Source organism: Papio anubis, chromosome 7 (genome assembly GCF_008728515.1).
Source record: "Papio anubis isolate 15944 chromosome 7, Panubis1.0, whole genome shotgun sequence".
Classification (NCBI taxonomy): domain Eukaryota; kingdom Metazoa; phylum Chordata; class Mammalia; order Primates; family Cercopithecidae; genus Papio; species Papio anubis.
In genome coordinates, this window is record NC_044982.1 from 116334845 (window position 1) to 116358411 (window position 23567).

At 41.1% G+C, this 23567-nt stretch overlaps 1 protein-coding gene across 17 annotated transcripts in view; it reads left to right on the forward strand.

Annotated features, from left to right (window-relative positions):
- Positions 1-23567, forward strand: part of ADPGK (ADP dependent glucokinase) — a 36054-nt gene that overhangs the window by 10217 nt on the left and 2270 nt on the right. For 5 of the 17 annotated variants that reach the window (XM_031668501.1, XM_031668502.1, XM_031668503.1 and 2 more), the window contains exons 3-7: positions 2304-2366; positions 15003-15083; positions 17626-17746; positions 21478-21674; positions 22329-22427. In XM_031668501.1, the coding sequence (XP_031524361.1) occupies positions 2304-2366; positions 15003-15083; positions 17626-17746; positions 21478-21674; positions 22329-22427 (561 nt within the window). Of the gene's footprint in view, positions 1-1462; positions 1571-2303; positions 2367-15002; positions 15084-15869; positions 15878-17625; positions 21675-22328; positions 22428-23567 lie in introns of all 17 variants that reach the window. The other 12 variants (XM_003901161.4, XM_009210556.4, XM_031668506.1 and 9 more) reach the window with 8 other exon arrangements.

The window sequence follows — 23567 nt, forward strand, 5'->3', positions numbered from 1 at the left end:
TGATGACTTAAGATTTTAGGCCAGGCATAGTGGCTCATGCCTATAATCCCAGCACTTGGGAGGCTGAGGCAGGTGGATTGCTTGAGCCCAGGAGTTTGAGGCCAGCCTGGGCAACATGGTGAAACCCTGTCTCTACAAAAAATAGAAAAACTTAGCTGGGCATGGTGGCATGTGCCTGTGGGAGGATCATCTGAGCCCAGGAGGTCAAGGCTGCACTGAACCATGATCATGCCACTGCACTCCAGTCTGGGCAACAGGGTGCAACCCTATCTCAAAAAGTTTTAGAAAATAATAAGTTTTTTGTCTTTGAAGCTGCCTATTTGAACATTAGAAATGGACATAGGCATTACCCAGCTGAGTTTCTAAAGGAGACAGCAAGTTAAGATTTCAGTTATTATCATTTTGACAGCTGAGATCAGTAGTGAGATTCTTATGTCTTATGGGAGAATCTTGATAGTTCTAACATGAGGAGTCCACTGCTCAAAAGTCTTTATGATTATGGAATTTAAACCACCAGTTTGATTTCTCTTCTCTCTTGATTCTGCCTTTATTTCTTGATGAAAAATTTTTTTACAGCAACTTTATCTAGCTTTGTGATGGTCCAAGTTATTTTGTAACATTATAAAACCCCCTTTCACTAGGGGAGTGCCTTTTTAAGGCAGGTTGATAAACATTATATGAAAATTCTGAAATCTACCTTGTAGATATCTTACTATTTTCCCAAGATTTTTTTTTAGTAAATTCTAGCCATCGTGGTTAAATAAAACATTAAGGCTGACATGTTAAAGGGCCAAATTTCAGCCTACATATCACAGAAAGTTTCAAATTTATCTCTAAAAAGCTATTACTGTCCCATCTGAATTCAGAGGTTAGTCAGCACAAAATTGGCGTAAGAGTGATGTCTACCATCTAGAATTGTTTACTCCAAACTTGTCCAGTCTGCAGCCCAGGACGGCTTTGAATGTGGCCTAACACAAATCATAAACTTTCTTAAAATATTATGAGATTTAACCCCCTGCCCCCTCTTCTTTTTAACAGCTCATCAGCTGCTGTTATTGTTAGTGTATTTTATATGTGACCCAAGACAGTTCTTCCAGTGTGACCCAGGGCAGCCAAAAGATTGGACACCCCTGGTTTAGTCTATGCCTCTGTGTGGGCTGAGGACTAGAAAGCTGGGATTGTAGCATTCCACCCAGGTAACACTATTAGGCTTTTCACCTTTTATAATAGAACAGCAACCTTAGATGTTATGTGTCAGATTTCCAAGGCGCATGGATCCATCCTTAGCAACATGGAACACCAACCTTGAATTATTTGTTCTCTGGGTCCTCAGCTGAGAGATGTGGTGTTTAAGGGAAAGTACTGTCCTATATTAGGGGCCTATTATCTTTAGAATTTACTGCCAGGAAAACCTTTATATTTCCCAACACATCAGTGTGTTTCTTCATTTCTCAAAATTTAGCAACAAACATTTACTGAACACTTATAAGAAGAAGACAGTCCCTGCCCCGAAGGACCTAGTTGTGTACCCAGATGATAGCAGCCCAAGTGGACAGGAGCCGCATTAGAGGTTTGTTCAGGTTATAGGGGTAGGAAGAGATCTGTAATCCTATCTGGTGAGGGTGGTTGTGAAGGCTGAAATGTCATTGAGGTAAGGGGAACAGAGAAGGCATTACAGAAAAGGTGACACTGCAGCTGATTCTTGGAAAGTGATCAGGGTTTTGCCTAGTATATGAGAAGGGGAGGGTGTCCTAATGGAAGGAAACAGCATGTGCCAAAGGCACAGAGACAGAGGAAGGCTGACTTGGAGAGCTGTAAGCAGGGTGTGGAAGGGAAGGGCAGGAGATGAAGGTGGTAAGGAAAGCATGGGTTAAATAAAGGCCATATGTGCCTCACTCAAGAGTTAGATTTTAGTTCATTATAGTATCTACTCAATGATTTTCCACAGGATAGTGAAGTTTTTCATTTTAGAAGGACTACAATGTAGAAGATAAGCCCTGTCCACACTTTTTCTCTTTCCTGTTGTCTCTTCTGGCTGGCTGTAAGCTCAGAGCTGAATTTGATCAACAGTTAAAAGCAATCAGACTCATTTTCATGGTTGTCCTATTTATTTTCTTCACCTTATTACTCACTTTCTGTTTCTCTGTTGCATTAACTTCATCTGTGTGTCCTTTGATGTAAAATCACCTCAAAATGTCTTTGGGAAAATGGACTATAAATTAATTTTTAAAATAAAAAATGATTAAACTTGGGTGATACAGTTGTATTAAAATACAGTCTAAAAGCCTTGAACTCTCTTACAGCACTATGTAGGAGGAAATGCAGCTTTAATTGGACAGAAATTTGCAGCCAACTCAGATTTAAAGGTAGGTCAAACTTTTAGATTAAAACCTGTGCCTTTCACTAGTGTTTCAATAATTTTAGGAGCAAGAATGAGTATCTATTCCTTGATTCAACTTATGGATCACCTAGTATGTAGCAGACCCTGGGTCTTTTGTTATGAAGCAGTAATAGTAGGAGATCAGTAGTAACTAATACTTTCTGAGTGTTTATTCTGTGCCTGACATTGTCTTTAGTGCTTTGCATAGATTATCTAATCCTTGCAACGACCCTGTAAGGCTAGTCAGTACTGCCATTGTTCTTCCTTTCTACATGAGGAAACTTGAGGCAGACAGAGGTTCACAACTGATAGGTAATGGAATGAGGAATTTAACCCAGGCAGTCTGACCCAATAACCCATGTTCTTAGGCACCATATCATGTAATAGGAGCATGTGGGCCTTGAGACTGAGGATTATACAAGTAATGAGAGAAAACACAGGTGGCCATGTTGGTGAGCCTGGATCCAGAGTGCCAAAAAATAAAAGCCACTAGACGAGAGTCAGTGGGGGAGTGTCTTCAAGACTTAAATTGTTTGGTTTAAGTAGAATTAAAAATTGTTGCCATGTTCACAATAACACCTGAGTAAGAAGTTTCTGTTGCTATGAGTAGAATAGGCGTGAAGGGGGAGGCCAGCAAGAAAGTTATCACTGTTGTCCTGTAAACTGATTAAGGTTTGGATTAGAGCAGCCAGAGAGGAGAAACATATATCTAAAACCTACTACAATACATGGGGAACAAAGAAGAGATTTAACAAAGATGATTCTGGAGTAAATAACCTTGATCAGTGCAGAATGGTTGTGGCTGCTAACACTAGAGAACAGATAGTGAACAGTCTTCTAGTTTTGGGGGACCAGCCTAAAAATAGAAATATGGGTCAGAGTGGTGAAACCAGAAGCCAGAGATGAACTCAGAAATACGGATAGGTCATCAGCAGTTTCAGGGAAAAATTCATATGGAGCCACATTGTACACCGGGAGGTAGGGGTAGATGTGCTTTCAATTTAGAGAGGATATTAAAATGTGAACATTCATATTTTAATAGGAATCAAAGTTCTCATGAAATATTAGGGTAGAAAATACTTTTCAGAAAGAAAATAAAAAGAAAATACAGACTTTTGCAGTCATTATGTTTATAAATTGTAATTAACTCCCAAATAGAGAAGATTAGAAATTCCAGGGCTGACCTTTGGAAATATTACCAGCTAATGGGTAGAAGAAAAGGAGATTGATCATAAGCCCTTTAGAGAGATCCCAGGACATTCCCATCAGAATCCCAGGAGTTTTCATGGATTCCTAAGAGGCCACCCTCCTGATACTGACAAATAATTCTGGCCTCTGGGAAGACACTACCCTGGATGGTCATGGGCTGAGTACAAGATTGACCTTTCAGTACTGACCTCCCCTGGGACCAGCATTTGCTCCTGGTCTCTGGAGTAGCTGGTCCTGGGACCAGTCTGATTGGAAGGCATTCTAGTAAAACAAGTCTGGTTTTGGTAGGAGATTGAGGAAAGAAAAGCAATCTGTTACTCAATCCTAACAACAATCTTAGGATTTCAAAGATAGAGGTCTAGAGAGGCTAAGTAAGGTGCCCAGGGCTACTTGGCTAGTAAATGATGCAGCCAGGATTCAAGTGTCAGGCTCTGCCTTTACTTCACCCTGTATGCACTCTCAAAGAGATTCAGTTTAACTTGCTGAAATGCTTCTCAACATGGACTGAGAGATCATCTGAGAACTACAGAGATTAAGAACTAGGTATTTTCCAGAGGTGGTAATCATAGCTAGCATTTCCTTTATAGTTTTTTACCATACACCAGGCACTGTTTTAAGTTAGGTGCTTTAAATGTGTATGAACCTATTTAAATCTTAATAGGGCCACCACACCTAGCTTCTCTTCAATTTTTTTTTTTTTTTTTTTTTTAAGATGGGGTCTCACTCTGCCCAGACTGGAGTGCAGTGGTGCGATCTCAGCTCACTGCAATGTCCGTCTCTCAGGTTCAAGTGATTCTCGTGCCTCAGCCTCCCAAGTAGCTGAGACTACAGGTGTGTGCCACCATGCCCACCTAATTTTTGTATTTTTTAGTAGAGAGGGAGTTTTACTGTGCTGGCGAGGCTGGTCTCCAACTTCTGGTCTCAAGTAATCCACCTGCCTCAGCCTTCCATAGTGCTGGGATTCATCCACCACACCTGGCCCTTTCTTCAATTTTTAAAACAGAGTTTGTGTCGAATTGGTATTGTACCTGCCTTAAATGTTTATAGAATTTAAGCCTTCTAGTGAAGCCTTCTAGGCCCAGGGTTTTCTATGTAGGAAGGTTTTAAATAACTGATTTCTTTAATAGATATAGGGAAATCTAGATTTTCCTTTTTTTTTTTTTTTTTTTAATGAACTTTAGTAGTTTGTATCTTTCAAGGAATTTGTCTGTTTCATCTGAGTTGTTGGATTTATTGGCATAAAGTTAATTATGGTATTCTATTACTCCTTTAAGATCTCTACAATTTGTAATGATGTTTTCCTTCTCATTCCTGATATTGGTCATTTGTATCTTCTTTTTTTTTTTTTTAATTATACTTTAAGTTCTAGGGTACATGTGCACAACATGCAGGTTTATTACATATATGTATACATGTGGCATGTTAGTGTGCTGCACCCATTAACTTATCATTTACATTAAATTATATCTCCTAAGTACTTTCATCCTTCCCCTCCCCACTCCCTAATAGGCCCGGTGTGCTTGATGTTCCACTTCCTGTGTCCAAGTGATCTCATTGTTCCAGTTCCACCTATGAGGTGGAACTTGTCACGATTATTTAGTTTTTCTGTTCTTGTGATAGTTTGCTGAGAATGATGGTTTCCAGCTGCATCAGTGTCCCACAAAGGACAGACTCATCGTTTTTATGTGCATAGTATTCCATGGTGTATGTGCCACATTTTTCATAATCAGTCTGTCACTGATGGACATTTTTAGGTTGATTCAAATCTTTGCTATTGTGGATAGTGCACGATAAACATCACGTGTGCATGTGTCTTTATACCAACGCAGTTATAATCCCTTTAGGTATATCCCCAGTAATGGGATAAGCTGGAGTCCAAATGCTCTTCTAGTTCTGGATCCTTGAGGAATTGCCACTGTTTTCCACAATGGTTGAACTTCAGTTTATAGTCCACTAGCAGTGTAAAGTGTTCCTATTTCTCACATCCTCTCCAGCACCTGTGTTCCTGATTTTTAATGATTGCCATTCTAACTGTGGGCATGAGATGGTGTCTCATTAATAGTTTGATTTGCATTTCTCTGGTTGGCCCGGTGGTGAGTGAGCATTTTTTCATGTATCTGTTGGCTGTATGAATGCTTCTTTCAGGAAGTGTCTGTTCATATCCTTTTGCCACTTTTGATGGGGTTGTTTTCTTGTCGTTGATTTAGTTCTTTATAGGTTCTGGATGTGGCCCTTTGTCAGATGAGTAGATTGCAAAAGTGCCTCTCCCATTCTGTAGGTTACCTGTCTTCACTCTGATGGTAGTTTCTTTGCTGTGCAAACTCTTTAGTTTAATTAGATCCATTTATCAATTTTAGCTTTTATTTATACATTGCTTTTAGTGTTTAGACATGAAGTCCTTGCCCCGTACTATGTCTGGATGACATTACCTGGGTTTCTTCTGGGGTTTTATGGTTTTACAGGTCCTGTGTTTAGGTCCTCTAATCCATCTTGAATTAATTTTCATATAAGGAGTGGGGAAAGGATCAGTTTCAGCTTTCTATATGGCTAGCCGAATTTTCCCAGCACCATTTTATTAAATGGGGAATCCTTTTCCCCATTTCTTGTTTTTGTCGGGTTTGTCAAGATCAGATGGCTGTAGATGTAATTTATTATATCACGGGAATATGTTCTGTTCCATTGATCTATTATCTCTATTTTAATTTACCAATTACCATTTTCATTTTAGATTTTCTGTAGTATAGTTTGGAAATCCAAGGTAAGCGTGATACCTCCAGCTTTATTCTTTTGAGCTTGGGATTGTCTTGGCAGTACTTGGGGTCTTTTTGGTTCCATATGAGACTTTAAAAGCGTTTTTTCCAATTCTGTGAAGAAAGTCATTGGTAGCTTAATGGGGATGGCATTGAATCTATAAATTACCTTGGGCAGTATGGCCGTTTTCACAATATTGATTCTTCCTATCCATGAGCATGGCATGTTCTTCCATTTATTTGTGTCCTCTTTTATTTCACTGAGCAGTGGTTTGTAGTTCTCCTTGAAGAGGTCCTTTACATCCCTTGTAAGTTGGATTCCTAGGTATTTTATTCTCTTTGAAGCTATTGTGAATGGGAGTTCATTTATGATTTGGCTCTCTGTCTGTTACTGGTGTATAAGAATGCTTGTGATTTTTGCACGTTGATTTTGTATCCTGAGAGTTTGCTGAAGTTGCTTATCAGCTTAAGGAGATTTTGGGCTGAGACGATGGGGTTTTCTAAATATATAATCATGTCATCTGCAAACAGGGACAATTTGACTTCTTCTTTTCCTAACTAAATACCCTTTATTTCTTTCTCTTGCCTGATTGCCCCAGCCAGAACTTCCAACACTATGTTGAATAGGAGTGGTGAGAGAGGGCATTCCTGTCTTGTGCCAGTTTTCAAAGGGAATGCTTCCAGGTTTTGCCCATTCAGTATGATATTGGCTGTGGGTTTGTTATAAATAGCTCTTACTATTTTGAGATACGTTCCGTCAATACTGAATTTATTGAGAGTTTTTAGGATGAAGGGCTGTTGAATTTTGTCAAAGGCCTTTTCTGCATCTATTGAGATAATCATGTGGTTTTTGTCTTTGGTTCTGTTTATATGCTGGTAATTGATTTGCCTATGTTGAACCAGCCTTGCATCCCAGGGATGAAGCCCACTTGATCAGGGTGGATAAGCTTTTTGATGTGCTGCTGGATTCGGTTTGCCAGTATTTTATTGGGGATTTTTGCATTGATGTTCATCAGGGATGTTAGTCTAAAATTCTCTTTTTTATTAATGTCTCTGTCAGGCTTTGAGTATCAGGATGATGTTGGCCTCATATTAAAATGACTTAGGAGGATTCCCTCTTTTCTAATGTTGATTGGAATAGTTTCAGAAGGGAATGGTACCAGCTCCTCCTTGTACCTCTGGTAGAGATTTGGCTGTGAATCTGTCTGGTCCTGGACTTTTTTGAGGGTTGGTAGACTGTGGTGTACCTCCAATTTCAGAGCCTGCTATTGGTCTATTCAGTTCAACCTGCTTGGTTTAGTCTTGGGGAGAGTGTAAGTGTCAGAAAAGTATCCATTTTCTTCTAGGCTTTCCTAGTTTATTTGCGTAGAGGTGTTTATAGTATTCTCTGATGGTAGTTTGTATTTTTGTAGAATTAGGTGGTGTGATATCCCCTTTGCTCGTTTTTATTCGCGTCTGTTTGATTCTTCTCTCTTTTCTTCTTTACATTAGTCTTGCTGCTTGATCTATCCCAATTTTGTTGATCTTTTCCAAAGCGAGGTCCTGGATTCATTGATTTTTTGGGGTTTTGTGTCTCTCTATCTCCTTCTGATTCTGCTCTGATCTTGGTTATTTCTTGCCTTCTTGCTGGCTTTTTGGATGTGTTTGCTCTTGCTTCTCTAGTTCTTTTCATTGTGATGTTAGGGTGTCAATTTTTGGAGTCTTTCCTGCTTTCCTCTTGTGGGCATTTAGTGCTATAAGTTTCCCTCTACACACTGCTTTAAATGTGTCCAGAGATTCTGGTATGTTGTATCTTTGATTTCTCAATGGTTTCAAGAACATCTTTATTTCTGCCTTCATTTAGATTTATGTACCCTTGATCATTCAGAACAGGATTGTTCAGTTTCCATGGATTGAGCAATTTTGACTAGGTTTCTTAGTCCTGAGTTCTAGTTTGATTGCACTGTAGTCTGAGACAGTTTGTTATAATTTCTGTTCTTTTTTACGTTTTGCTGAGGGTGCTTTGCTTTACCAGCTGTGTGGTCAGTTTTTGGAATAGGGTGTGAGTGTGGTGCTGAGGAGGGGCAGTATATTCTGTTGATTCGGGGTTGGAGTTCTGTAGATGGCTGTTAGGTCGGCTTGGTGCAGGTTGGGTTCAGTTCCGCGGATGCAATGTGACTTAGCATTAGTTGGTCTGTCTGAATGTTGACAGTGGGGTGTTAAAATTATACATTATTATTATGTAGGTCACAAGTCTCTTTGTAAGTCTCTGGGACTTGCTTTATGATCTGGGCACTCCTGTGTGGGTGCATTATATATTTTAGGATGAATTGGCTCTTCCTGATGGATTGATCCTTTACCATTATGCCAATGGCAGCTGTACGTGTCTTTTGATCTTTGATAGTTTAAAAGTCTGTTTTATCAGAGACTAGGATTGCAACTCCTGCTTTTTATTTCCATTTGCTTATTAGTCTTCCTCCATCCCTTTATTTTGAGCCTGTGTGTGTCTCTGCATGTAGAGATGGGTCTCCTGAATACAGCACTGATGGAGTGTGACTCTGTATCCAATTTACTTGATCTGTGTCTTTTAATTGGACCATTTAGTCCATTACATTTAAAGTTAATATTATTAATGTGTATGAACTTGATCTTATCATTATGATATTGGCTGGTTGTTTTCTTTCGTTAGTTGATGCATTTTCTTAGTAAAAGTCCGATGGACTTTACATTTTAATGTTTTGCAATGGCTGGTACCGCTGTTCCTTTCATGTTTGAGTGCTTCCTTCAGGATATCTTGTAGTGCAGGCCGGTGGTGACAAATCTCTGAGCATTTGCTTGTCTGTAAAAGGATTTTATTTCTCCTTCACTTATGAAACTTAGTTTGGCTGGATGAAATTCTGGGTTGAAATTCTTTTCTTTAAGATATTTGAATGTTGTCTCCTCTCTTCTGGCTTGTAGGTTTCTGCCGAGATCTGCTGTTAGTCTGAAGAATTCCTTTGTGGGTAACCATTGACTTTTTCTCTCTGGCTGCCTTTGCTTATTCTTCCTTCATTTTCAACTTTGAATCTGACAATTATGTATCTTGGAGTTGCTCCTCTCGAGGGAGTATCTTTGTAGTTCTCTGTATCAGATTTGAATGTTGGCCTGCCTTACTGGGTTGGGAAGTTCTCCTGGATGATATCCTGTAGAGTATTTTTCCAACTTGGTTCCATTCTCTGTCACTTTCAGGCACACAATCAGACATAGATTTGGTCTTTCACATAATCCGGTATTTCTTGGAGCTTGTTCATTTCTTTTTACTCTTTTTTCTCTACCTTCTCTTCTTTCGCTTCATTTCATTCATTTCATCTTCAATCACTGATAGTCTTTTTCCTAGTTACGGTCGAGGTTGGATTTACTGAAGCTTGTGCGTTTGTCCTTTAGTTCTCGTGTTATGATTTTCATCTCTATCAGTTCTTTTATGGTCTTCTCTGCATTGATTATTCAGTTAGCCATTCTTTCCATTCTTTTTCAAGGTTTTTGGTTTCTTTGCTGGAGTCGTAGTTCCTCCTTTAGCTCTGAGGATTAGATCGACTGAGCAGCCTTCTCTCAACTCGTCAAAGTCATTCTCCATCCAGCTTTGTTCCGTTGCTGTGATGAGCTCACGTTCCTTTAGATGAGGAGATGTTCTCTGATTTTTAATTCCAACTTTCTGCTACTTTTTCCCCATCTTTGTGGATTTATCTGCCTTTGGTCTTTGATGATGGTGACGTACTGATGTGGTTTTGGTGTGGGTGTCCTTTCTGTTAGTTTTCCTTCTAACAGTCAGGACCCTCAGCTGCAGGTCTGTTGGAGTTTGCTTGAGGTCCACTCCAGGCCCTGTTTGCCTGGGTATCAGCAGCGGAGGCTGCAGAAGATAGAATATTGCTGAACATCGAGTGTTGCTGTCTGATTCTTGCTCTGGAAGCTTCGTGTCAGAGGTGTGCCCAGCTGTGTGAGGTGTGAGGTTCTGCACCTAATGGGGGATGTCTCCCAGTTAGGCTACTCAGGGGTCAGGGACCCACTTGAGCAGGCAGTCTGTCCATTCTCAGATCTCAACCTCTGTGCTGGGAGAACCACTGCTCTCTTCAAAGCCGTCCGACCTGTATCTTCTTTTTTTTCTGATCAGTTTGGCTAGAGGTTTATAAATTTTATTGCTCTTATTAATAAGTAATTAGCTTTTGGTTAATTGATTTTTCTCTATTTTTCTATTTTCCTTGGATTTTGCTTGCTTCAGATTTAACTTGCTCTTCTTTTTCTAGTTTCCTAATGTGAGAAGCTACAGTCATTGATTTGAGACCTTTCCTGTTTTCTCATATAGGGGTTTAGTGATATAAATATCCCCTAAGTACTGCTTTAGCTGCATCCCAAAGATTGGGATATGTTATTTTTATTTTCATTCAATTCAAAATACTAATATCCCTTTGATTTATTGAGATGTGCCATTTAATAGCCCATTCATGGACTACTTAGAGGTATGTTATTTAGTTTCTAAATATTTGGGAATTTTCCAGATGTCTTTCTGTTATTGATTTCTATTTCAATTTCAGTATGGTCAGAAAATATGCTTTCTATGACCTGAATCCTACTAAGTTTTAGATACGTTTTTATGGCACAGAATATGGTCTATCTTGGTGAGGTTCTGTGTGTACTTGAAAGTTTCAAGAATGTACATAAGCCTTTCTGTTGTTGGGTCGAGTGTTCTGTAAATGTCAATTAGGTGAGGTTGATTGATAGTGTTCAAGTCTTTTATATTCTTACTCTTTTTTTTTTTTTTTTGGTCTATTTGATCTATCAATTATTAAGAGGGATGTTGACATCTCCAACTGTAATTTTGGATACTTGTCTATTTCCTTTATAGTTCTGTAACATTTTACTTTATGTATTTTGGAACTCTTATTAGGTATATAAATGTTTAGGATTGTTACATCCCTTTCATGAATTAATTCCTTTATTATTACTAGGGATAAATAAAATCATTTCATAATTTTCTTTGCTCTGAAATCTATTTTGATTGAAATAGCCATTCCAGCTTTCATTTGATTAGTATTGGCATGGTATATCTTTTTCCGTCCTTGTGCTTTTAATCTATTTGCATCTTTTTACTTTAAAGTGTATTTTTTAATAGACAGCATATAGTTGAGACTTGCTTTTTAACCCACTTTGACAGTCTCTGCCTTTTAATCGGAGTGTTTAGACTGTTTATATCTAATGTGATTATTGATATATCAGGTTAGGTTTAAATTTGGCATCTTGCTATTTGTTTGCTATTTGTCCCATCTCTATCTTTTTCCCTCTTTTTCTGTACTCTTTTGGATTATTTTCTATGATTTCATTTTATCTTCTTTACTAGGTATAATTCTTTTTTCCTTAGTGGTTGCATTAGAGTTTATACTGTACATCTTTAGCCTATCACAGTCTACTTTCAAGTGATAACAGGCATACCTCAGGATACTGCATGTTTGGTTCTAGACCACTGCAATAAAACAAATACTGCAATAGAATGAATCGCATGAATTTTGTTTCACAGTGCATTAAAAGTTATGTTTACACTGTACTGTAGTCAAGTAAGTGTGCAGTACCATTATGTCTAAAAAAAAAAGTATACACAATTTTAGAGTACTTTGTTACCCATAAATGTTAACAATTATCTGAGCTTTCAGACAGTCATAATCTTTTTGCTGGCAGTACTTTGCCTTGATATTGATGGCTGCTTGCTGATCAGGGTGGTGGCTGCAGGTTGGGGTGGCTGTGGCAATTTCTTAAAATAAAACAATGACATTTGCCACATCAGTTAACTCTTCCTTTCACAAAAGATTTCTCTGTAGCATGTGATGCTGTTTGATAGCACTTTACCCACAGTGGAACTTCATTCAAAATTGGAATCAGGCGAGGTACAGTGGCTCACACCTGTAATCCCAGCACTTTGGGAGAATAAGGCAGGAGGATCACTTGAGCCTGGGCAACATAGTGAGACCCCATCTCTAAAAAAAATGTTTTTTAATTAGCTGGGCATGGTGGCACGTGCTTATCATCTCAGCTACTTGGGAAGCTGAGGCAGGAAGATCTCGTAAGCCTAGGAGTTTGAGGCTACTGTGAGCTATGATTGTGCCACTGCACTCTAGGTTGGGTGATAGAGCAAATTCCTGTCTCTAAAAATGAAAAATTAAAAAACTTTTAAAAATTGGAGGCAGTCCTCTCAAACCTTCCTGCTATTTGCCATTATCAACTAAGTGTATGTAATACTCTAAATCTTTTGTTGTCATTTCAACAATATTCACAGCATCTTTACTAGGAGTAGATTCCATCTCAAAAAACCACTGTCTTTGCTCATCCATAAGAAGCAACTCTATCTGTTCAAGTTTTATCATGAAGAATACAGTAATTCAGTCACATCTTCAGGCCCCACTGCTCATTCTAGTTCTCTTGCAATTTTCACCTCATCTGCAGTTACTTCCTTTACTGAAGTCTTGAATCTCAAAGGTGTCCAAGAGGGTTAGAATCAACTTCTTTGAAACTCCTGTTAATGTCGATATGCTGCCTTCCTCCTATAAATCATAAATGTTCTTAATGGTATTTAGAATGGTAAATTCTTTCCAGAGGTTTTCAGTTTATTTGCCCAGATCCATCAGAGGAGTTATTATCCATGGCAGCCATAGCCTTATGAAATGTATTTCTTAAATAATAGACTTGAAAGTCAAAATTCTAGCCAGGTGCAGTGGCTCATGCCTGTAATCCTAGCACTTTGAGAGGCTAAGGTGGGCAGATCACTTGAGGCCGGGAGTTTGAGACCAGTCTGGCCAACATGGTGAAACCCCATCTCTACTAAAAATACAAAAACTAGCCAGGTGTGGTAGTGCACGCCTGCAGTCCCAGCTACTCAGGAGGCTCAGGCACAAGAATCACTTGAAGGAGATTGCAGTGGACTGAGATCAGGCTACTATACTCCAGCCTGGGTGACAGATCCAGACTCTGTCTCAAGAAAAAAAGTCAAAATAACTTCTTAATTTATGGGTTGCAGAATGGATGTTGTGTTAGCGGGCATGAAAACATCATCCTTCTCCCTATACATTTCCAGCAGAGCTCTTGGGCGACTAGGTATACTGTCAATGAGCAGTGATACTTTAAACAAATTTTTTTTTTTTTTTTTTTTTTGTGAGCAGTAGTTCTGAACAGTGGGCTTAAAATGCCTATTAAACTGTAAACAGATATGCTGTCATTCAGGCTTTATTGTTCCATTTATAGAACACAGGCAGAGTAGATTTAGCATCATACTTAGGGATCCTAGAATTTTTCAGAATGGTCAGTGAGCATTGGCTTCAATTTAGTCACCAGCTGTGTTAGCCCCAACAAGAGAGTCAGTTTGTTCTTTGAAGCTTTGAAGGTAGGCATTGACTTCTGCTCTCCAGCTCTGAAAGTCCTAGATGGCACCTTCTTAAAATTATCTTATGTACTTATCCAGCATTACCCTACAACAGAAGGCTGTTTTGTGTACATCAAACCTGTTGTTTAGTGCAGCCATGTTCATCAGTGATCTTAGCTAGATCTTTTGGATAAGTTGCTGCAGCTTCTGCATCAGCACTTGCTGCTTCACCTTGCATTTTTATGTTGTGGAGACAGCTTCTTTCCTTAAACCTCATGAACCAACCTCTGCTAGCTTCCAACTTTTCTTTTGCAGCTTCCTCACCTCTCTCAGCCTTCATAGAATTGGAGAGAGTAGGGCATTGCTCTGGATTAGGCTTTGGCTTAAGGGAATGTTGTAGCTTGTTTGATCTGCTATCCAGACCATTCAAACTTTCACATATCAGCAATAGGGCTGTTTTGCTTTCTTTTTGTTGTTGTTTTTTGTTTTTGTTTTGTTTTGTTTTGCTTTCTTATATTCGTATGTTCACTAGAGTAGCACTTTTAATTTCCTTCAAGGACTTTTTGCATTCACAACTTGGCTAACAGCATAAAAGGCTTTTCTCAGCTTTCTACATGCCTTCTTTGCTAAGTTTAATCATTTCTAGCTTTTGATTTAAAGTTAGAGATGTGCAATTCTTCCATTCACTTGAACACACAGAGGCCATTGTAGGGTTATTAACTGGCCTAATTTCAATATTGTTATGTCTCAGGAAATTTTAGTGAGGCCCAAGGAGAGGGCGAGAGACGGGAACAGCCGGTCCATGGAGTGGTCAGAACACATAAATTATTTATCGATTAAGTTCACTGTCTTATGTGGGAATGATCTGTGGTGTCCCAAAATAGTTATAATAGTAGCATCCATCAAAGATCACTGATCACCATAACAGACATAATAATGAAAACCTTCGAAATGTGAGAACAACCAGAATGTGACAGAGACACGAAGTGATTACATGCTGTTGGAAAAGTGGTGCCCAGAGGGGACCACAGGGTTGCCACAAACTGTCAATTTGTAAAAACTGCAGTATCTGCAGAGCACAGTCAAGTGAAGCACAATAAAATGAGGTATGCCTGTACTTCTCTCCCTCCAATCTTTATACGATCATTGTGAAATACTTGACTTCTGCATGTTACAAACCTCACACTACATTTGTTAGTACTTTTCTTCAGTTATCTCTTAAAGAGATTTAAATAATAAGAAAAATAATCTTATGTACTTATCTAGCATTACCATTTCTGTTGTTCTTCATTTCTTTGTTTAGATCCGTATTTCTGGCTGGGCATGGTGGCTCATGCCTGTAATTGCAGCACTTTGGAAGGCCAAGATGGGCAGATCACTTGAGGTCAGGAGTTCAAGACCAGCCTGACACGGTCAGGTTGTTTCACCCAACATGGTGAAACCCCATCTCTACTAAAAATACAAAAAAAAAAAAAAAATTAGCCAAGCGTGGTGGTGCGTGTCCATAATCCCAGTTACTTGGGAGGCTGAGGCGGGAGAATCACTTAAATGTAAGAGGTGGAGGTTACAGTGAGCCGAGATCACACCACTGTACTCCAGCCTGAGCGACTCCGTCTCAAAAAAATACAAAAACATATTTCCATCTGGTGTCATTCTCCCTTCTGCCAGAAGGACTTCTTTTAACATTGCTTGTAGTGGGAGTCTGCTAGTGATAAATTCTTTCAGGTTCCGTATACCTGGAAATTCTTTTACAGTAATATGCTGAGATGTTTGTAGGGCTTACTAAATTTATTCCTGTTTCTTTTTTGCTTTGTCGCCCATGCTAAAGTGCAGTGGCATGATCTTGGCTCTCTACCTCCCAGGTTCAAGTGATTCTTCTGCCTCAGCCTCCTGAGTAGCTGGGATTACAGGTGTACGCCACCACGCCTAGCTAAATTTTTTGTATTTTTGGTAGAGATAGGGTTTCACCATGTTGGCCAGGCTGGTCTTGAACTCCTGACCTCAAGTGATCTGCCTGTCTCAGCCTCCCAAAGTGCTGGGCTTACAGGCATGAGCCACCGTGCCTGGCCAGTTTATTCCTGTTTTTTAGGGATCGTCCTTTATTGTCTGATGTTCACACAATGTTTTGAAAACCATTGTTTCATACATTTTGTCTTTTTTGTTGTTTCAGGCAGGAGGGTAAATATGGCCTGTGGCCCCCGTTGTCTCATCTTGGAAGTGGAGCACTAGCCAAGAATTAGAGAAAGGAAGTAAAGTGGTTGGGGCAAAACTTTCAGAATTGGCAAGTAAAGGGCATGTGTCAAGGCAGAAAAGGGAGAGGAGTATATTTTTATCCAGAAGCCGGGATTTCTTAGATAACACAAAAGTACCTCTGTACAAAGCCGTCTATAAAAGCAGTTAATTAGCAAGTTAATGCCTTTTGAAGCTTCTGGGTGGGACATATTAAATCTGAAATGGGCCGAGTATGTTGGCTTATGCCTGTAATCCTAGCAATTTGGGAGGCTGAGATCTCTTGAGCTCAGGAGTTCGAGACGAGCCTGGGCAACATAGTGAGGCCTGGTCTCTATTAAAAATAAAAATAAAAAATTAGCCAGGCCCAGTGACTCATGCCTGTAGTCCCAGCTACTCTAGAGGCTGAGGCAGGAGGATCGCTTGAGCCTGGGAGGTCAAGGCTGTGGTGAGCTATGGTTGTACCACTGCACTCCAGCCCGGGGAACAGAGCAAAACTCTTGTCTCAAAAAAAAAAAGAAAAAAAAAATATGAAGCAGTGTTGACAGTCTCTGGGGACTTTCCTTTAAATCTCAGTGCAGTCTTCATTGTTCAGTGGTTTTGAGTCTGCTAGCCTGGCCTTGAATGGTGTGGCAAAAACAATGGCTTATTGGAGTTGAGGAACAAGAACAGATAAGAAATGGCTTCTAGAAAGAATAGCCAGAGGGAGGCCCTGGTTGGAGTTGAAGAAAAAGGTTTTGGAAAAGCTGCAGAGCCCCTTCCCCTGAAGTCTCTCAGTTGGGATGCTCTTTAATTCTCATATTGAAAAGACTGTCCTATTCACGTAACAGTTCAGTAATGGGAGAGAATTTTATTCCACAAATGAGGTCACCCGGTTGAGGATATGGTGATCCAGAAACTGTTTTTATACCGTATAAAAACTCAAACAGTTTTCATCTGGCAGCTTTGTTGCAGACAACGTCCCATGTCTCTTTGCGTGCACAAGGTGTGAGTGAGTAAAGAAAGTGGGGGTAGGGTCTTCTTTGGCTGTCATAGTAGCAAAATACCATAAACTTAGGGTCTCAAGCAACAGAAGTTTATTTTCTCACAGTGGAGACTGGAAAGCCCCAGATCAAGGTTCCAGCAAGGTGTGGCTTCTGGTGAGAAGTCTCTTCTTGGCTTGCAGGTGGCCACCTTCTCAGTGTGTTCCCACATGTCCTGTCCTTGGTGCACGCGGTCGCGGGAGAGAGATTGATCTCTCTTTTCTTATCAGGCCACCAGTTCTATCTGATTAGGACCTCAACTCACCATTATGACCTCATTTCATATTAATTACCTTCCAAAAGCCGTATCTCCAAATAAGCCACATGGGGGTTTGGGCTTCACCATCTAAATTTGGGGAGGTGACACAAACATGCAGTCCTCAGCAGAGGGAATGAGATGCAGCAGCTGCATAGGTGCCTGATGGCTGTGACACAGTTCTTTTGTCAGCCTCTCAGTTCTGGGTACATTATGGTCATACTCTCCAGAGGCCTTAGCCCTGGTGACATGCCTTCTGCTGCACACCTCCAAACCAACAGCTTTCAAAATTAGATTTGGATTCCAGTATTTTGTTGAAATGATTAGAATCAGCCTGAATGTACTGTCCTGGGGTACTGTTGAGGTCCTGTGGGGCAAGGAACGGGGATCCTGATGGACTTCGTGTTGCTTGTCTCCAGGTTCTTCTTTGCGGTCCAGTTGGTCCAAAGCTACATGAGCTTCTTGATGACAATGTCTTTGTTCCACCAGAGTCATTGCAGGAAGTGGATGAGTTCCACCTCATTTTAGAGTATCAAGCAGGTAAGGAAATGAGTAAGTAATGGTGGCAAGACCAGTCAGGGGACTGTGTATTGTCAGATTGGGGTGTGACTGTGCCAGAAATTTATCTTGGTAAATCAGCAGGATCCTGTTTTTGCCATACTGAACGTTTCCTGACCTATTGGTTCTACTGAGCTGATACTGGCCATTGTCTCAAGGGAGACTGATAGAGTATTACAACATGGAAGAAAATTTCCAGGTCTACAAACAGAATTGCTCTGAAGCCAAGATAAATCAGACTGTAGGAAAGCAGGCATCTCAAATAAAAATGAAAATGTGTTAAACACACATACATAAAGTTTTCCTTTATGACTAAGAGAAGAGAAAGGCAGGTAGCATCCATTCAGCTCTGTGCTGGATTCTGCCCTAGGCCTTTCTGACTGACTCTTCCTAGCTGCTTGGGGTTGATTCCAAGCTACTGGCAAGTTTCTCTGGAGCATTTTATTTTTCCTTGGGTGTGTGAGTGGAAGTGTTTTGTATTTAACATCACTATATTGTTTCCCATCAGATGTTCTAATGTTAATAAATCCACATCCACTGCATCCCATCCCCTCTTCCCTGCAGATTTTATGTGTTACATAGATTAGGCATCTGGTTTCTGAGAAAATCTTAAATACTTGGACATACTTTGATCCTGTGTATTTCCTGCTGTATTTTTCCCTCTGCTCAGAACTCAGACTCTTGAGTTTCTGATTCAACACATTGTTAATTCATATTTAAGACTCAAGCATCTAAACAGACTAATTGGTACCTTGAAGCAGCACTTAATACTCTTTAGTGAACTACTTCCAAGTCAATTAAGAGAATCTTCTCTACTAGAGTAATTAACTTTAACACAAGATATGAACTATGTTGTTTCTTGAAATTTATGCCTTTCTCCAGGTAGAAAAAGAGTTGTAACATGTTCTGGTTCTCTTTCGGGTCTTTACTAGAATCAGCTGGGAAGTAAGGAAGGATAGGGTCTGAAAATTAGGGAAACACTGTTGACGTAGGCAGTTCGTACTTAATGCTACACGAGTTTTTGAGTTTCTCAGCTTTAGTTTTCCCCAGTGGGAAGTAAGAGTGATAGTTTTTGCTGCCTGATCATTGTGGTAAGGATTAAGAGATTGGTTGGTGTGTGGAAACACTGTGAGCAGCCTGGATGAAAAGATGACCTGGCTGTGCACCGTGGCTCACACCTGTAATGCCAGCACTTTGTGAGGCTGCAGCAGGTAGATCACAAGGTCAGGAGTTCAAGATCAGCTTGGCCAAGATGGTGAAACCCCTTCTCTACTAAAAATACAAAAATTAGCCAGGTGTGGTAGCGGGCATCTGTAATCCCAGCTACTCGGTAGGCTGAGGCAGAGAATTGCTTGAGCCTGGGAGGTGGAGGTTGCAGTGAACCGAGATTGCACCACTGCACTCCAGCCTGGGCGACAGAACGAGACTCCATCTCAAAAAAAAACAAAAATAAAATAAAAGAATGCCCTGACTGTGGACTGGAAGGGTCTGGAATTGCTAAAGATGAGCCTCTGAGGTATTGCTGCCATGAGTTCCAGATTCATGTCACTTTTTTTTTGGCATCCACAGCATGAACTGGGGAGCTTTGTGATTCCTGGTTTGTCATTTTCCCTGGTAACTACAGAGTGGAGAGTCTTATGTCTTCAGCAAGACTTTGATGATGTATTGGACAGCTGTGCCTTGTATGTAGTTAAGGAGACAGCACAGCTCACCTCACAAAGAGTGTCTCCATCCTTGGGTTTATAAGCGTCACACTTCAGTTTTTCTTTCCTATGCCTTTTCTGCGTACAAAGCAGTGGACTTCCATTAAACTTTGTGAGCTGACATTTTCCTAGGTCCAAGGAGGGAGCCTAGACTGGTGGCAGCAGTCCTGGGCTCAGCTCTCTCAACAGAAATCCATCCCCAGTTTCTCTCTGACATCAATAGGGACATTCCAAAGGATGTGTCCACTTTTTTTTCACATTCTTTCTTACCAAACCTCCCCAGAGAAGCCCATCATCAGGCTTGGCTGGGAATCCAGTGAGTCACTATGTAGAGGTTTTGCTGACTTACTAGCTGAGGGCAGGATGATACATTGAGAAGAGATTGCTTGCAGAAATGAATACAACACTTTGTGAGGAAAGAGGGGCGCTAACTACCATTACAGGCAGAATTCGATCCATTTGCTTCTCGGGCCACCCCTCTGCCCTGTGTCCTGTGGAAACAGCAAGCAGCTCTGCAAGGTTCTTCTCGTCCTTGCCTTGCAGAAGCCTGTTTGTTTTTGCCTCTGTCACTTCCTGAAGCAGTGTATTTTGAATACGGTGTGGCTCCTTTTTCCTAGATTCAATCAGGTCGTGTTTCCTGGCAGTGTCACTATTCAAGGGTTGAGTTCGTGTCTTGCTCTCTGGAGAATATCAATGTAATGTATTTTTCTCATTGTACAGAGTCTTTGTTGATTTGCAAAATGTTGGATTTGGAGTTCATAACCATATTTTTTGTTGTCATGGGCATTTAGGTCATCAATCTGTTCTCTTATTTGCTTGTTCTTTTAATTCATTCCCATGGCTATATGCCAGACGCAGCGTGACGCAGAAGGAATATGATAGAGGATGACACAGGCCCTGCCCTCAGCTCACAGTTTACTGCCAGAGATAGACACTTGGAAAAAGTAATTACAGGCTGGGCGTGGTGGCTCAGACGCCTGTAATCCCAGCACTTTGGAAGGCCGAGGCAGGCAGATCACCTGAGGTCAGGAGTTTTAAGACCAGTCTGGCCAACATGGTGAAATTCCATCTCTACTAAAAATACAAAAATTAGCCGGGTGTGGTGGTGGATTCCTGTAATCCCAGCTACTTGGGAGGCTGAGGCAGGAGAATCACTTGAACCTGGGAGGCAGTGGTTGCAGTGAGCCGAGATCGCACCATTGCACTTCAACCTCAGCAACAGAGCAAAACTCCATCTCAAAAAAAAGAAAGAAAAAAAGAAAAAGTAATTGCAAAATCATGTGCCTCAGTCCTGTATTAGGGTACAGTGGTGGCTCCAGAATGGAGGTAATCAAGTCTGCTTAGGGGTGGTAGAGTTAGGAAAGGCTTCATATTAAGGGAGGAACTAGCACTTAAACTTTGTCTTAAACAGTCATTCCTCCAAAGCAACTCACATAGAAGCAACTGGAGCAGCCAGATAGTCTGACCCTTTGGATCAGGTGCCCAGAAACCACTGATGGGCAGCAGGGAAGAGGAGATGCAGTGAGCTTGGCTGTTGGGAAGGAATTCAGCCTGCTTAAGTTCCAACTGAATGAAAGATGCTCAGGGCAATGCTGTGAGGAAGAATGTGCTTTAAACAATGACAGCCAGTACTGTCTGCAGGGCGTGCGTTCTGCGCACTGTATGCTGGTATTTGGAAGTCATGCTGCTGTTCTGTACTGTCTCTCCTGTGTTTGAGAGCTCAGTGGACGGTAGGGCTCTCCTGGGACTCGGGGAGCTAATTACCCTGAAAAAGGCATATAGCACCATACTATGTTTCTGTTTCTTGGTTGGGTTTGGGTTTAGGTATTTGGTTTGTTTCTTGCAGTGCCATGCTGACCTTAGACCATTGTTGCCAGGGTCTCCTCAGCCAGAAACCAGCCTGCTTGGAGCCAAGGCTCCAAGCCTGTGAGGTGGCTGAAAGTGCCCCCACAGCTAGGAGACCTAAAGCCTCTTCCTTTTCTTCCCATTGTGTTGACTGGGTTTTTCCAGGGGAGGAGTGGGGCCAGTTAAAAGCTCCCCATGCCAACCGATTCATCTTCTCTCACGACCTCTCCAACGGGGCCATGAATATGCTGGAGGTGTTTGTGTCTAGCCTGGAGGAGTTTCAGCCAGACCTGGTGGTCCTCTCTGGATTGCACATGATGGAGGGACAAAGCAAGGAGCTCCAGAGGAAGAGACTCTTGGAGGTAATGGCACTGTTACAGAATTTCACAGATCTCAGCTGGTGGTTTTCTTCAGGTTCCAGCCTCTCTTGGCATCTGCTGCCTTGTCTTAGGTCCTGGCCTCGCAGGGACATAATCTTGGCAGCTGGCTGTGGAGCTTGCCTCCTGCTGCAGTGAGGCACCTCACTGTATCCCTACAGATGTGGGCAGCAGCTTGAGTAGGACAGGTCAGAACATCTTCTTGCCTGAGCCTCTGCATCCTGTGCTAAACTGACCGTGGTTGCAAGCTGCAGGGTTTGTAGTTTGTGTCCTTTGTGTTATTTGTATCATCTCACTTCACATCAGCTATGCTGCGACTCCTACAGATTCGTACAGCAGTCGAAGTGAACTGCTCCATTTAGGTCCCAGGAATAGGCTGGCCACATGAATATACAGGGACACTTCTTTGTCATCTCTGATTCTGTATCCCTGATGGCTCTGCACAGCCTAGTCTTCCCTGGTGGGAAAAGTGTCCCTTGTCAACAGAGGCGGTGGGGGACCCACATTGCTTGTAGCTCTCGTGAGCATGCAAAGAAGGCCATTACCAGGAGGAACCGCCTCTCAGGATCTGATCTATTTTCCCCCTTTCTTTACTTCCTTCTATTTCTAATGGCAGTGCTTATCTTCTTCTCTTTGCAGGTTGTAACTTCCATTTCTGACATCCCCACTGGTATTCCAGTTCACCTAGAGCTGGCCAGTATGACCAACAGGGAGCTCATGAGCAGCATTGTGCATCAGGTAACCACATGGGACCATTGTTTGGCCCTGATCCTCATAGAGCCTTGCAGAGAAGCTTTTTTGTGCAGTGGGACCATCTGTTTGGGCTCAGGGACTGGCTCACTGACATGTAGGTTTGTGTCACTCAGAATCAAGTCCATGGAGATCCAAATAAGGATCCAGGACTGTTCTGAAACAGTAGTGTCTCCTACTAGGTTAAAGTTACGTAACTGACAGATTTGTCGATATTTCTCCTCTGGAATGGGAAAGTTGAAAGTGAGTGGAGAAAACTGAAAGCCCAGCTCAGCTGTTTTCAGTTGAATTTCAAGAAGCTCAAAGCAAAGAAACTTTGGGGGAACCTCCCTCCTTCCTCAGGCATCTGGGTGTTCGGCGCCTGCCTCTGGGCAGCAGCAGTGATTAGTATAAATCCGAGCAGGTGAGGCTTCAGAACACAAGCTTTGGAGACCTGGGTTAGCATGCCAGCCTTGCACTCCCCGGCTTCATGAACTCAGGCAAGTTATCTCACCTGGCAATCTATTGTTACCTAATCTTCTTAATTGGTTATATATTCATTTGGTTAAAAAATACTCCAAAACTATGAAAAGATATGCAATGAAGTCTCCCTCCTACTTCCTCCCCTTCCCTACTTGTAACCTTCATCAGTTTATTTCCAGAGTTCTTTTGTACAAGTATAAGAAAATACGGAAATATATCCTGATTTTCCTTTTCCATCCACTTTTCCCCAAAAAGATAGCATAGCCTACTGAATACACTGTTCTTCACTTTGCTCTTTTTTTTCACTAAATATATCTTGGAGATCTTCCTGCATCACTAACATGGAGAGTATCCTCTGTCTTTTCACAGCCACATGGTTAAAATGAATGTGTAGATGTACCTCTGTTTACTTAACCTGAACCTTCTTGATGGACATATTGGTTATTTACTGCCCTTTGCTGTTACACACAGTGCTGCAGTGAACGACTTTATACATGATTTTATTTTGCGTGTGAGCAAGTCCATATGTATGAGAAGTTTTCAGAAGAAGAACAGCTGGATTGGAGCATAAGAAAGCATTTGTAATTTTGAGATTGCCAGCTTGCCCTCCATGAGAATTATACCAGTTTGCTTCTCACTGGCATTCTTTACAAATGCTTGTTCCCT